At 38.8% G+C, this 14,383-nt stretch overlaps 1 protein-coding gene across 3 annotated transcripts; it reads right to left on the bottom strand.

Annotated features, from left to right (window-relative positions):
- Window positions 1-9,861: 9,861 nt before the first annotated feature.
- Window positions 9,862-13,644, bottom strand: LOC127754217 (probable LRR receptor-like serine/threonine-protein kinase At3g47570). Of its 3 annotated transcripts, XM_052279713.1 has the most exons (4): window positions 13,218-13,309; window positions 12,965-13,137; window positions 10,499-12,395; window positions 9,862-10,350 (listed from the first exon to the last, which is right to left on the bottom strand). In XM_052279713.1, the coding sequence occupies exons 2-4, from the start codon at window positions 13,037-13,039 to the stop codon at window positions 9,983-9,985; spliced, it is 2,340 nt and encodes a 779-aa protein (XP_052135673.1). In that variant the 5' UTR covers window positions 13,040-13,137; window positions 13,218-13,309; the 3' UTR covers window positions 9,862-9,982. The 3 variants fall into 3 exon arrangements, with proteins under 3 accessions (XP_052135673.1, XP_052135672.1, XP_052135670.1); XM_052279712.1 differs by having other exon boundaries at window positions 10,499-13,137; XM_052279710.1 differs by having other exon boundaries at window positions 10,499-13,644.
- Between the last annotated feature and the right edge of the window lie 739 nt (window positions 13,645-14,383).

A 14,383-nucleotide genomic window follows, 5' to 3' on the forward strand; every position in this document is an offset into this window, starting at 1 on the left:
AAAATATATAAAATATATATGGACGTCGGTAGAAAAATAGGTGGTTTTTTAAAATAGTATTTTTATAGTAGAAAAACAAAATTTATCACTCCAAAATATGGTAAAAAAAGTACAATAAAAGTATATAATTTAAAAATATATGTTTTTAGTTGCTCGGGCATTCTTCTTAATGGTGAGCTTTAAAAAGTCAATCTAACAATAACAATATATAGTCACTTTCTATTTTATTTATGCATGCCGGTGAAGTGGTACAAGATGAAATAATATATAGTCACTTTCTTTTTATAATTTTTCATACATGTTTGAATGACATTCAAGGGATAGTAAATAGGTATGACTTAAAAGTTAAAAAATTATGAAAAAAAATAAATAATTATGAAAAAAATTCAAGGGATCATAAATAACACAATGGTCCAAATAGATAAAAAATAAATTTATGATTTAAAAGTTAAAAATTATGACGGTCTAAAACATATTGTTACAAATAAATATATAATTTATAAGGTTGTGGTAACTTAAAAATTATTGTTACAAATATTTTCTAATCTGCCACATACTACCCTATAAACCTCTAATACCATCATGTGGCGCTTTAATAAATCATAGCAATTGTAAGAAAAAAGCAAAACATTCGACCATCGATTTTCATTTAATCTGGTGGACCCATTATTTTCAACCATTAGATCTATCTTAAAAATTACTAATTAAATTTATATGTAAAAGGTCCACGTCGTAATGCCAATACCAGCCAATATACTTGCACGTAGATATTCCTCCTTAAGAAAAGTATGTACCTATGTACAATTAGTACACATCTATTCCTCCTTAAGAAAAAATATGTTCCGGTGTACTGTACGTACACACGTCGGATCCCACATCCTTATTTTTTTTCTTCTCATTTAGATTTGATAGAAAACCAAACTAATAATTTAAACCCATATTAACTATGCTTTATATTGTAAAAAAATATATGCTATTTGGAGTTATATTCAAATTAGGCGCATGTCATCGAACCATCCAAAAATATAAATAAATAAAAAGTATAGATTATGTGGTTGTTAAATTGGACTTACATTTTCCAAAATAAAAACAACTTCAAGTGTGGGTAGAATTTTCAAAATTTACTCACTCCCTGTTGTAAAAAATACTCATATGGCAAAAGGATGTTACTAAAGTTATCATAAATATATTTTCATGTATTATGTGTTTACACTATTCATATATTACTAGAAAATTAAATATCAAATATATTCATTTGACGCCATATCAATATCATTTTTTCTCCTACTTAGCCTTCGTTCAATCTGGCTCATTGATTTAGCTTATCCAGGGCACACGGAAGGACACAAGTCGTTAGCACATGATTAATCGAGTATTAAATATTACAAACTTGAAAATGGATTTTATTTTTTTTAGAAAACTTCTATAATAAAAATTATTTTGTAAAATACACACCATTTAGCAATTCGGTAAACGTGGTCAATCCAATAAGTACTTTAGAACTTAACCAGCTAATCCCTCTCTCCTAAGAACCGGCCAATCCCTGTTGATGCACATACATACACAAAGATGTCGAAAAACAAAAAAGAAGAGTGCATATAAGGTCCACCCCGTCTGGTAGTTTTCTTTTTTTTCTTTGTAGCCCTAAGGTTTTCCTCAAATCATGCATATATGTAGCGACAACTCTTTGCGAGGTTGACGAAGAAGCCACGTTGCCATGTCGCTGCTTCACCACCCTCGCCAATTTTCTTGAAAGTATTTTCCTTAACTAACAGTCTAAAAGTAACTAACAGTGTAAAAGGCAATCATAGGTGGTCATATAAACATGTGTACACCCAACCCAATGAATGCACATATACACACCCTACCACCTATGAGAGAAAAATATTTGTCCAAAAAAACATGAAAAAGTATGTAGATATGAGAGACTACCATTTGCAATAAAAAACTTACATACATAGGTACAATCCAAAATGTCATATGAAACCATATTTTATCTTTTTTAATTATGTTGTTCTCATATAAGTTGTGCTAATAATTAGTACAAATAATTTTGACAATATAGAGTATTCCTTTGTATATTACCCATGAACATGTATTGGTAAATTAGATGTATAATAAAAAAAAAATCAACACTCATATTATGTTTACAAAGGATGATAATAGGTAAGTTTACATATAACCGAAACAAAGTGATTTTTCGCATTTTGTTTGAATATGATAGACATTATCATTTAGTATATCAAAATCTATGGTCTATTTTATGGTATAAATATTTTCTTCTTTTACGATAGGGTTATGAGATAATCTATGGTTTTTTACGATGATATATGACTTTTCTCAGTAGTTTCTTATTAAAAAATATTGAATTGCCCGCGCATCTGCGCGGGCTTCCTTCCTAGTTGCAAGAAAAAAGTCAAAGCGATAAGTAATATGAGACGGAGGTAGTATAACATAAGGGATATTGGGTGGATGTGATACATCCTAGTATAATGAATATAGATAGACGGTCTGTCCAGATTTATTATATTAGGATGTGTCACATCCACCCAAAATCTCTTATATTATGGGACGAAGTAAGTACAAAACCACTAATAAGGGTTGGCTAATAGATACTGACACCTTTAAGAAACTATAGGTACCAGTTTTAAAGAGAAACCGGTATACAAACTTCGACTTGAAAGCTGACCACCTTGAAAGTGGCCTTCTTCGAACAATCCTAGAGAGTAGCGACTTGACTATAATACCATGACTTGATCAAGAATTGGTAGAAATGGACTACTACGAAAACCACTATATATACGGACCATTTGAACCACTATGCTATACGTGTCTCCCTGCGTCTTGTGTGTGTTGAATTCTGAACTGAGAATATGGCCACCAGAGCTTGGTTTATCCGACTTGTATTGCCGGTGATCCAACTGCTAATCGTGCTTGTATTCGTGCTCGACGATCCGGATTCTTACGTCCTAGCCCAACGGCCCCATCCTGGCGGCCCTTCTAGACCTTCTCCCTGTAAGTAAGCCTCTTCAGTGACAGTTCCCCACACACACACACACACACACACACACACACACACACACACACACACACACACACACACACACACATATACATATATATATATATATATATATATATATATATCCAACTGCTCATCGTGCTTGTATTTATGTTTTTTTCTATACGTATTATATTAATTGAACAAGTGATTTTACTATATATATCCTTAAGGAGGTACCTCTAATAGCATGAGGTACCAAATTTGTACTAAAAAAAATTGGTATCTCTTGGTACCTCTCTTAAGGAGGGCAAAATTTCTCTAATAGAACATGTCGATAATGTATAATTAAGTTTTTGATATTGGATTTTTGTGCAGGCAGATTCTTCGATCCCCGTAATTGTGGCCGCAATAAATGAATTATTTTATTTAACCTCATAATCTACATGGCGTCAGAGTTTGCACATGTTCTTTATGAATTCAGTTTCTCCTTAAGCTATATATATATATATATATATATATATATATATATATGAAATTTATCTACACCTCTGGCTATTCTCCTATTAATTTGAGCATACCTGTTTTTGCATGTGATCAAATAAGAGGAATTAAACAGGAATATAGCCTCCCAGAACAATTAAAAAAATATTGACAGGAGGACGAAAATCTGAAGAACCGATGTCATGCAATAGCGTGTATATGTAAACTCGGAATATGAAGGGATATATGTAAGCATGATAATTAATATTTTGATTTACAATAAGCTGTCAAGTGAGTACATTATTTAGTGCTCAGCTGAGTCCCCTGCAAGCTCTGGTTTACAGTAAGCTGTCAAGTGAGTACATTATCCGTCCACAAACATATTCTTCAGATTGGTTTGCACGCACCTACGCTCGAGGGAATAAAACATAATATGCTCCATGTTTCATTTCTTTTCTTTTCTTTGCGTTTCGTTTTATTACATGAACAAAATGAGATCCCCTCTATGTGAGATGTAGCTTCACGGGATCATTGCTCTCTCCTTCGAGCAATTCTTCCAGTATATTTCAATCTAGACCACTGACTTCTTCCAGTATTTTCTTCTGAAACATCTAGTACCACAGATACTGAGATTTGCATGATATGCATATATGCCATGCATTCTTCAGGTTCTCACAGTACTAGCTACTCACGGTCAGCAGCTGGAGGGGACTAGTTAAGATGTTATGCTGATGATAATGTAAAGCAGCAAAGACTTTCTTTCAGAATGTCACATGTATTAAGTAGTGAATATTATAGGCAGAGGATCCATTTCCTTGGTTTTCTGCTAATTCCGTATGCTACTGTCTAGAAAAACTATTTCCCAATGCTTCCTGAGCCTATATATGATCATACTGTGTTCTTATAAGCACCGGCATTCAACCTTATATATCTCCTCTTCTATAACTCGATACTAATACTAGCAAATATATATGATATATGTCCACAATTGCGTGCAATAATACAAAGTACATAGGGCCGACTCTGACTTTTTTGGCCCAGTGCGGAACAAAAAATGAAGGCCCCCATTCTCCATAAAAATACAAGATAATATTTAAAAACTCATTGTCATTAACGAATTTCACACTAACAAGTTTAAAATACCAAAAAGAAATATCTCTAGATCATTTAAAATAATTTTATCTAACAGATCTAGATGCAAAATCAGTGATGATAGTGTCAACAACAATCTCATCTAGTAGCATCTTCTCAATGCTTAAAGTAGCCTATCAGGCTTAGTATCATAGTATACATATTTTGGAGGCCTCTAATTTTTTAAGGCCCAGTGCAGTCGCACTGCCAGCACTGCCCTAGGGCCGGCCCTATACATAGCCATACGTGGATTAAAGATATCAAGCTCCTGCAGATAACGGCTGAGGACCATCTCCGCCAATAAGTTCAGCTGTGGACGCTGATCCACAACAGGGGACCGTTGGGGCAACAAGGCGACACCATCGTCTGGAAACTTACGTATGGTGAATGGAGAATATACGGAAAAATTAGCCTACCGGTTCCAATTCCTAGGGGCGGCAACACTACTACTTCCTCCGTATTTTAATGTATGACGCCGTTTACTTTTTAATAAACGTTTGACCTTTCGTCTTATTCAAAAAATTTATGCAATTATCATTTATTTTATTATGACTTGATTTATCATCAAATGTTCTTTAAGCATGGCATAAGTATTTTTGTATTCGCATAAAAAAATTGAATAAGACGAATGGTCAAACGTTGATTAAAAAGTCAATGACGTCATATATTATACAATACGTAGCTATTTTTGCATGTGGTTGTTTCGATTTTTTGTGCAGTTGTTTTGCCGTCTGGAACGGGTTGTATGGGAAAATCGCGATTTTCTCGTGCGGGTGGCGCCCCCGCACACGAAAATCAGATTTTCGCGTGCAAGAGCTTATGCCGCCCGCACGGGAAAATAAAAATCCGAAAAAAAATTTCAAAATATTTGAAAACCTAACCCTAGATCCGGGCACCCTGCTGGATACGGGCGCGGGACTGCCGCCACCGTCGGATCCGGGCGTGGGGCAGCCGCCACCGCCGGATCCGGGCGTGGGGAGGGCGGTGCCGCTTCCGGCCGCCTCCTCGGGCGACAGTGAAGGTGGGGCGGACGGGGAGGGGGAGGAATGGTCGAGCCGGCATGGGGAGGGCGGCGCCACTCCCGGCCACCGCCGCCTCGTCGTCGTCGTCGGCAGTGGCAGCCGCCGCGTCGCCCCGCGTGGATTAGGATGCCACGCCGGATCCCGCGCCTCCACCCGGCGCCGCCGCGCGTAGAGGAGGCTGCCGCCGCGACCCCGTGCACGTCGCTCCCGGCCCCACACCCGTCGCTCGCCGCCGCTTCTGGCCCCACCCTGTGCCTGCCGCGCCTGGCCCATGCCGCCGCCGCCTCGCCTGGCCGCCGCCATCACCTCGCCACCGCTTCCAGCCACACCCCGCGCCCGCCGCGCCTGGCCCCGCACCACCACCGCCTCGCCTGGCTACCGCCATCGCCGGCCCGATAGAGGGGAAGGAGAGGAGGAGGGGAAGCCGGCCGGGAGTAGGTGGTTGGAAGAGATAAGGTAGAGAGAGAGGGGGAGTAGTTGAGGGAGAATAAAGGGGAAAAAGGAAGAGAGAGGTGAAAATTTTAAAGTGGATGGGAGGGAAAGAAGGGAGGTATTTTTCTGTGTGGTTTACTTAAAAAGCCTTCACGCGAAAGTGCAAATTATTTGCCTACACTGCTGGAGAAAGGGGCTTCAGTCCCGGTGTAACCCCCTATAGTCCCGATTATGCAACCGGGACCACGAATCCGGAACTAAAGATGCCCATCTTTAGTCCCGGGTGAAATAACCGGAACTAAAGATCTTAGTGCCGTTTTAGTCCGGTTGGTTAGGCTTTTTTTTTTGCTTATTGCATTTATCGTCACCCAAATCCCCACAAATCATGCACAACAAATCATCTACAGTTCTCAGCCGATCCACAATCCATCTACAAAATCATCCCCAAGTATAAAATAATCTACAACAAAAATTACAAATCATTCCAAAAATAAAAAAAATCACAAAACACTCCGCCGACGGCCGCCCAGCCGTGTGCCGCCTCCCGGCCTCCGTTGCCCGGCCTCCCCTCCCGCCGGATCTGGCGGAGGGCGCGTAGGCCGCCGGCTGTGTGCCGCTACCGCTTTGGCAGCCCGGCCGCCACCCGCTGTCGTCGTCGTCTGAGGAGGCAGGGGGGAGGGGGAGGAGAGGGGAATGGGGAGGAAGAGGAGGAGAGGGGGATGGCCGGTGGAGGTGGAGGAGATGGAGAAATTAGAGGGGAAGAGGAGAAGAGGATGAGACGGGAGAGGAGTTGAAGAGGAGGATAAGGATGAGGCGCGCTGCGCAGCTCGGTGGTACAAGGATTTCGCGATTTTTTTAAACTTTGCTCCCAGTTGGTATAAACGACCAGGACTAAAGATGTATCTTTAGTCACCAACCGGGACTAAAAATAATAGGGCTCTGAAATGATTTTGAACCGGGAGTAAAAATAATATTTAGTCCCGGCTAGTGTTACAATAACCCGGTAAAAGCACTCAAACCGCTGCTGATTCTAGTCTCCTGGGAGATCTGGTGCGAGCGTAATGCAAGAGTCTTCCGAAATCTCGAAACCCCCTCCCCCCTGCCCCTCTCCCTCTCCGATGACCTTACTTGCAAAAATTAAGGAAGCGGTGAGAATCTGTCTCACAGCAGGGGCAAGAAGCCATGCAGATCTGCAATGGATGGACCATAAAACCTTTCTTTTGCAGGTCCTAGCCTTTATGGGACCTTTGTAATGTTTTTTTCTCTGTTTTAACTCTGCTGTTACCAATATATACGAGGCAAAGTGTTTTCCCTTTTTTTCCAAAAAAAAAGGTACATAGCTATATGGATGGACCATATATAGGGGCATTTGCTACAATACATGTTTTTGCCATTATTGAGGATATAACATGACGATACCACATGTTTATGCAAATTTAAGATATCTTGATAAAAAAAACTGCCTCTAATATAATAGGACTGATGGGAAATAATCCTATCTCAGCTTTTACATGTATATTTCTCCTGTTTAATTTCCACCTACGCGCGGCCATCTTTGTCTTGATACATGCATGGTTTCAGCTCTGCCTCTGCTGGTGTAATTAGTGTGAACTTGTTTTTACAATTTTTAACTAAGAAATCATCTAGTGAAAAAAGGTAAGAATGCTAGATAGCTCAACTATCATCTCACTGATCACTTGATAATCCTCTAGTAATTCTCACAGACTGATCAATCCCTCTGTCACTGTACGTGTGTGATAGGTGCAACAATGAATATAACTCCATTCCAAATCTGAGAAAGCTAGCAGCAAAATAAAACAAAAGTGCCACCGTTGATTTTCTAAGAGAGAGGAACCAAAGAAACATGGAGGGAGTTGCAGCCCTACAATCTTGCCCATTAGACATGATTTCCATTCTATTTGTTTTATATGGAGTACTAGCGATTACACTGTAAACATCACACACCGATATTTTTTAATCTTAACCGCTAAAAAAAGAATAAATCGACTTAGTTCTGAGCTTTGGACTCCCTATGGCAATGTTTTTATGTCTTCATCTTTTATTTTCATGTTAGGGTGGAAACCGGTGGAATTTATCTCTCCCCTAACATGTATCGGTCTAGAGCCGATACGATCAACCAACACTACTAGCCTCATATCAAGTACTCCTGCGCTACTCCCTTCATAAAACGCATGACACCATTAACTTTTCGTACAACGTTTAACAATTCATCTTATTTAAAAAGTTTGTATAAATATTATTTATTTTATTGTGACTTATTTTATCATCAAATAAAATATAATTTTTACTTATACTTCTAAATACTTATATTAAATTTTTGAATAAGATGAATAGTTAAACATTATGAGAAAAGTCAAATGTACATTTTGAAATGGTGGTAGTATTACACAGCAAGCATGGCACACCGCCTCAAGCTATCGTTGTGAGGGAGTGGGTCGGCAAGAACCTTTTCGGCCGTATTGCTGTCATCCTGTACTCAACTATAACTTGCGTTTACTCTGAGACCAATAGAATCAAGAGTTATTTTAATTTTAATTAACGGCGCTCTGGTTGTAGAATTAATCTTAACCATTAATTTATTCTAATCCAAGGAGTCAGATGTACTTATACTTCCACCACAATCAATGATAGTATAAAAGTGGAAAGGCGTAATAGTCCATTGACATAAGAGCATGGAGGGATAATGTCGTAATTTGAACCCTACGACATTTGGGCCGTTGTAGTCCAAGCATTGAAGCAGTGGTTCGGTGCGGTTCCTGAAAGCCATATTTTTTCTTTATTTTGATTAGTATGTTTAGTGCCACACAAAAGTAATCTTGAAGGCCATATCAAAATTCAAAAGGTAATATAGACGCCTTGTATTTCAAGAGGAGGGGAGTATATATGTTCTAAACAAGCATATATTGGTTGAGAATGTGAGAATGAGTGAAATCACATATCTGCAGTGTTGCATGATGAGGCAGGATGCAAGCTGCAGGGAATACCGCCATGGACGAGGAATCTCGATGATGAGTTAATGTCAACCATGGAAGTTAAGTTGGAGAAGGTGAGACACTTGTATGCAGTGTATCTCCCGATCATGGAGGTAATTAAGTTTAGTCAGAAGCGAAGGCTATGCATGTCGAATAGTCCTGATGCCTCACAAACCTACCACTTTGCCTGCTAAACGAGTATATACAATTTATGGAGTGAATAAACTTTTTCATCTGAACTTAATACATCATTGTCTGCCTCTTATCATTTCGAACCTGTAGACATGGAGATCTAAACTCCATGTAGACGTACGGGCATTGTTCTACAGAGCTAGGAAGAAATGATCTCGTCGATTTGGCTCGCTTCCAAGACCCTGCAAGCAAATTTATGTATCTGTATGAGTGCTGCACACTTGTACTACTCCCTTCGTCCCAAAATATAAGCATTTTTAGCTATGAATATATCTGGACAACTGTGTGTCCAGATTCATGGCCAAAAGTTGTTATATTTTGGGACGGAGGTAGTAACAAGATTATTGCATATTAATTAACTCTATCTTTCTGCATGAACCCAACAACCGCACCAATTAAGCAATAATTTGTAGCTGTTGAACTGCGTGTTAAGGACTTAAGGTCCCTTTTATATGTTTATAGTACCTCATCCGCATGCTGTTCTATACTACGTACTGTGCTTTTTGATGTGCTTGTATTATCTCATCAGTAGAAAGTCACACAAAAACAGGACCATGTGCATCTTAAGTATTTGACATGGATCAAAGTATAACCATTGAATGTTCTTTCCTTGATTGCAATTTATTTGAATGTTGAATACATTGAACGATAGACATGTGATGTGCACCTATCAGTAGTACCATGTGCAGGAAGCAGCAGGTCACTTAATTGTTGACACATGAAACCCCTTAATTGTTCAGTGCTGAAAACATGCTTTGGATGGAGATGATTTCAGTGTAAACATCCTTTATTTTTGGTCGATCCTTGGGTAAAGTCACAGTGCATCTGAGGCCAAGTTCAGCCAATTGCATGACAGTACACATTGTTAGTTCTACCAATTCATGATCTCTGTCTTCACCCAAATAATCTTTGGTAAGACTAGGTTCCAAAATCTCAGTAATTTTGTGTGGAATTGCTGACAACACCATTTTATGAAGGTTCATGCCATCCGTAAACATCTCATCAGTAGGATACATCCCAGTGATCATCTCGAGAAGAATAATACCATAGCTGTAGATGTCACCCTCAAAGGAGATTTTGCACCCCATTGCATATTCTGCAGTATTTTGCAATTGATGATCATGAGAAATTCAATTTGTCCGGTCAGATGATAAATTGTACAAAATAGAGCTACACAGCATTTCTGTGAAAATAGTACTAATATATGATGCACGAATAAAACTGCATTATTAGTAAATGCTGACCTGGTGCAATATAGCCAATTGATCCTCTTGGTCCAGCCATGCTATATGAAGTACTACTCGCCATTGAGGAGTCGTTATAAAGAAACTTTGCAAGCCCAAAGTCACTAACATGAGCAACCATTTCATCATCCAAAAGAACATTGCTTGGTTTAAGATCGCAATGAACTAAAGGAGGACTACATTGGTTGTGAAGATAATCTAATGCAACAGCTATATCCATGGCTATTGATAGTCTCGATGCTAAACTCAACGGTTCTTTTGGAATTTGCTTGTTTCGTTTTGGATGGAGCCAGCTTTCCAAGTTTCCATTTGCCATGTGCTCAAGAATCAGTGCTTTAAATTCATTTCCAGCTGGATCAAAAGTTGAACATAGGCTAATCACTCTTATAAGATTTCTATGACGGATGTTTCTGAATGCCTCACATTCAGCGATGAAATTATTTGGTGCTCCAAATTGGTCAAGTCTGAATACCTTAATAGCAACTATGGATACATCAGACTCGATGTAACCTCTGTATACTAATCCAAATCTTCCTGAACCAATAATATTTGACGACGAGAAACCGTATGTTGCTTTAAACAAATCATGGTAGGAGAAACTCTTGAACTGCTTCAATGATTGGTTGATGGGTTGTCTAGCCTTGTATCTCTTCTTCAAAAGGATGGTGATAAGACATGCCATGGTGATAATAACAATAGTAGTAACTGGAACAAGGATAGCGAAAATGTATGGTGTCTTCTTCCTTTTTGAGGGTGATTCCACACAAAGTGGTAATTGTAACATTGGAGAACTTGCACACAACTTGTTATTTCCTTGGATGCACACAGCGCTTGAATTGTCAAAGACTCCACCTTTAGGAACAGGCCCAATAAGGTTATTGAATGATAGATTCAGAATCTTTAAAGAGCTAAATGATCCAAAGAATTCTGGGATTTCACCAGACAAATTATTTTGGGAAAGATCCATCTCAACGATGCCTCTTAAGTTGATAAGGGAACTAGGGATGTGTCCATTTAAAAAATTGGCCTCCAAATGCAATGATTGCAAAAGAAGGCAATTGCCAAGATTGGAAGGGATCTCGCCCGATAACTGGTTGTTCGAAATACTGAGGGAATTTAAGTTGATCAATTTACCTATCTCCATTGGTATGTCTCCTGTGAGTTGGTTATTCGACAAATCTAAGCTTATAGAAAGTGTGGAAATGGAAAAGAGCTCCTGTGGAATGCTTCCATGGAAGCTATTAGAAGAAAGATTTAGCTGAACCAAATTTTTACAACCAGCTAAACTTGTAGGGATGCGACCGGTTAATTCATTTTCTCTCAAATGAAGCTCAGTAAGCTGCTCTAGTTTCCCTATTGATTGTGGGATTTCACCAGAAAGTTTATTCTTGGATAAGCTTAAAACAGATAGGTTTTGGAGATTCTGAAGTGTATCAGGAATATGCCCTGTGAGTCCATTCATTCCCAATGTAATAACAGTGAGGCCAGTGAGCTTTCCTATCTCTGAAGGTATATCACCAGTCAATTGGTTTGCCATTAAGTGAAGTTCCTCTAAGCTTTTTGAAAGGTTTCCAATAGAAATAGGTATTTTTCCCTCAAAGCCATTAAAATCCAATGATAATGATTTTAATTGGGGACAGTTTGTTAGAGAGGATAAGAATGTCCAATCTCCAGCTTGAAGCATATTAGTACCCAAGTCTAGCATTTTCAACTCTGACAAGAGTCCTAATGAAGGAATATGACCACTGAACAAATTGCTTCGAATATCAAGAGTTTGGAGGTTTGATGCATTGGCCAACGAATTAGGGATTTGGCCTTCAAACTGGTTTCCTCCTATTACCAGTTCTGTGATGTTTGGAAGAGTGCTACCCAAGTTGGCAGGAATTGTTCCAACAAGCTGGTTATTGTTAAGGATAAGATCAGTAAGAGATGAGATATTGAACAATGCTGGAGGAACAATGCCTGACAAGTTATTATACTTTAAGTTTAATACTCGCAAATTGACAATTTTACTTAAACTCCCTGGAATGCTTCCTTGCAGGTTATTTTGAGACAGAAGCAAGAATGAAAGGGAAGAAATGTTTCCAAGTGAAACAGGGATCTCTCCTGTCAGATTGTTTTCAGCAAGGCTAAGTAACTGCAGTGGCATGGAGCTTTTTGAGAAAGGTGGGATAGAGCCAGAAAGGTGATTGTGCGAGAGATCAATATAAGACAGGGTAGTGCTGTTGAATATACTTGGAGGGATTTTACCACTGATGCTATTGTTGTTTAGATTCACCTCTGTGAGCGACCTGCTACTCCCCAAAAGTTCAGGAATACTACCACTTAGGCTGTTGCTTGAGAGCAATATGACAGAAAGGTTTGCAAGCAAACCAAACTTGGAAGGGATGCTCCCTTGAAGATTGTTGTTGCTTAGAACAATTTTCTGAAGAAATGAACATTGAGCAAGACTCTGCGGGATCTCACCTTGTAGGGAGTTGCTCTGTAGGCTGATGACCTCAAGGCGAGAACACGATGATATGGAGTGTGGGATAACACCATTTAGGGAGTTCATGCTAAGGTTGAGGTATGTAAGTCTTGTTAAAAGACCAATATCTGGAGAAATGTGTCCATTGAGTTGGTTGTCGGACATGTGTATTCTGGAAAGGAAACTGAGCTGAGCTATGCAAGGAAAAATTTGACCAGTAAGGTTAAGTGATTCAAGATCTAGTGATATAACTTGAGATGCATTATGTCTGCTACATGTCACTCCATGCCAATCGCAGAACATGGAAGAGTCATTTCTCCAGGAAGCTAAGGCACCTGACGGATCAGAGAGCTGAGATTTGAGGCAGAGAAGGGCATCCCTATCGGTATCTGAATTCAATGCAGGAAATATAATCAACAAACGGACTAAGATTAACAAAAGCATCGGCCATTCATGGGTTGCAAAATGACTCATCTTGCTCCAGTAGATCAATGGACAGTACGTAGGACTGTGTGATTATTCTCCAACTCCACAGGCTATACCATATACTACATACACATATATATATATAGAGAGAGAGAGAGAGAGAAACACAGATTAGAGGGAGAGATGGGGAAAGAGTGCACCATGCCTTGTCATGCTGCAACTAAAGTATATGCGTACAATGGGAGGGCAATCAATAAACATCGATCAGTAGGGATATAAATAATGATCCACCTCTCATTAATTAGTAGTTGCTTCTGGAAGATGGAGCCAATGAGATACATTCAAGCCTCTGGTCGTTTGAAGTTATCCGATGAAGCTTGCTAGCCTAAGTTAGCATGCGCTAGTTGCTAACTAATGATATAATACGTAAATGTTAGGTAAATGTCGTTGATGTCAGCTTCAGTGGACTAAGGGACACACACCATGGCAGAATGCCGCTCCAACTACAATTAAACTAGGTGAAACTCTGCAGTTTACTATGAAATACACATAGATGAATTTGTGTTAAAGTATCATATAGAAATAATGGATGAAATTGTCTTAAAGTTTCATATAAATAATGGATGATATATGTTAAAGTATTGTGCAAATGAAATGACAAGGATGATGATTTGACATACTTATATGTATCATGCTTGTATGAGATAAGATTTAAGATGCTCTAAAATAATATATTACTAGTGGGTGATGATGTAGCATATTGTATATATATTAAGGTTAATGAGTTAATCTATACTTTTATATAAAGTTATAGCCCACTAAATCTAAAAGTCAGTATGCAACCATGCCAGATCATCACCCACTAGCATTAATTACATATTTAATTTCAGGCAAACATAAAACATCATTTACAATTTATTTAATTCTAGAAAGCAACATGCGAGCATATCCAATCATCACCCCTCACATCATTTGCTCAATATCCCAGATCT

This window comes from Oryza glaberrima, chromosome 11 (genome assembly GCF_000147395.1).
Source record: "Oryza glaberrima chromosome 11, OglaRS2, whole genome shotgun sequence".
NCBI classification, from domain to species: domain Eukaryota; kingdom Viridiplantae; phylum Streptophyta; class Magnoliopsida; order Poales; family Poaceae; genus Oryza; species Oryza glaberrima.

Excerpts from the sequence above, each read along its gene's own strand:
- LOC127754217 (XM_052279710.1), bottom strand. The coding sequence starts at position 13,439 with ATGAGTCATTTTGCAACCCATGAATGGCCGATGCTTTTGTTAATCTTA. Across the intron at positions 10,351-10,498 it reads AATTGGCTATATTGCACCAG|AATATGCAATGGGGTGCAAA; the intron begins GTCAGCATTTAC and ends AAAATACTGCAG.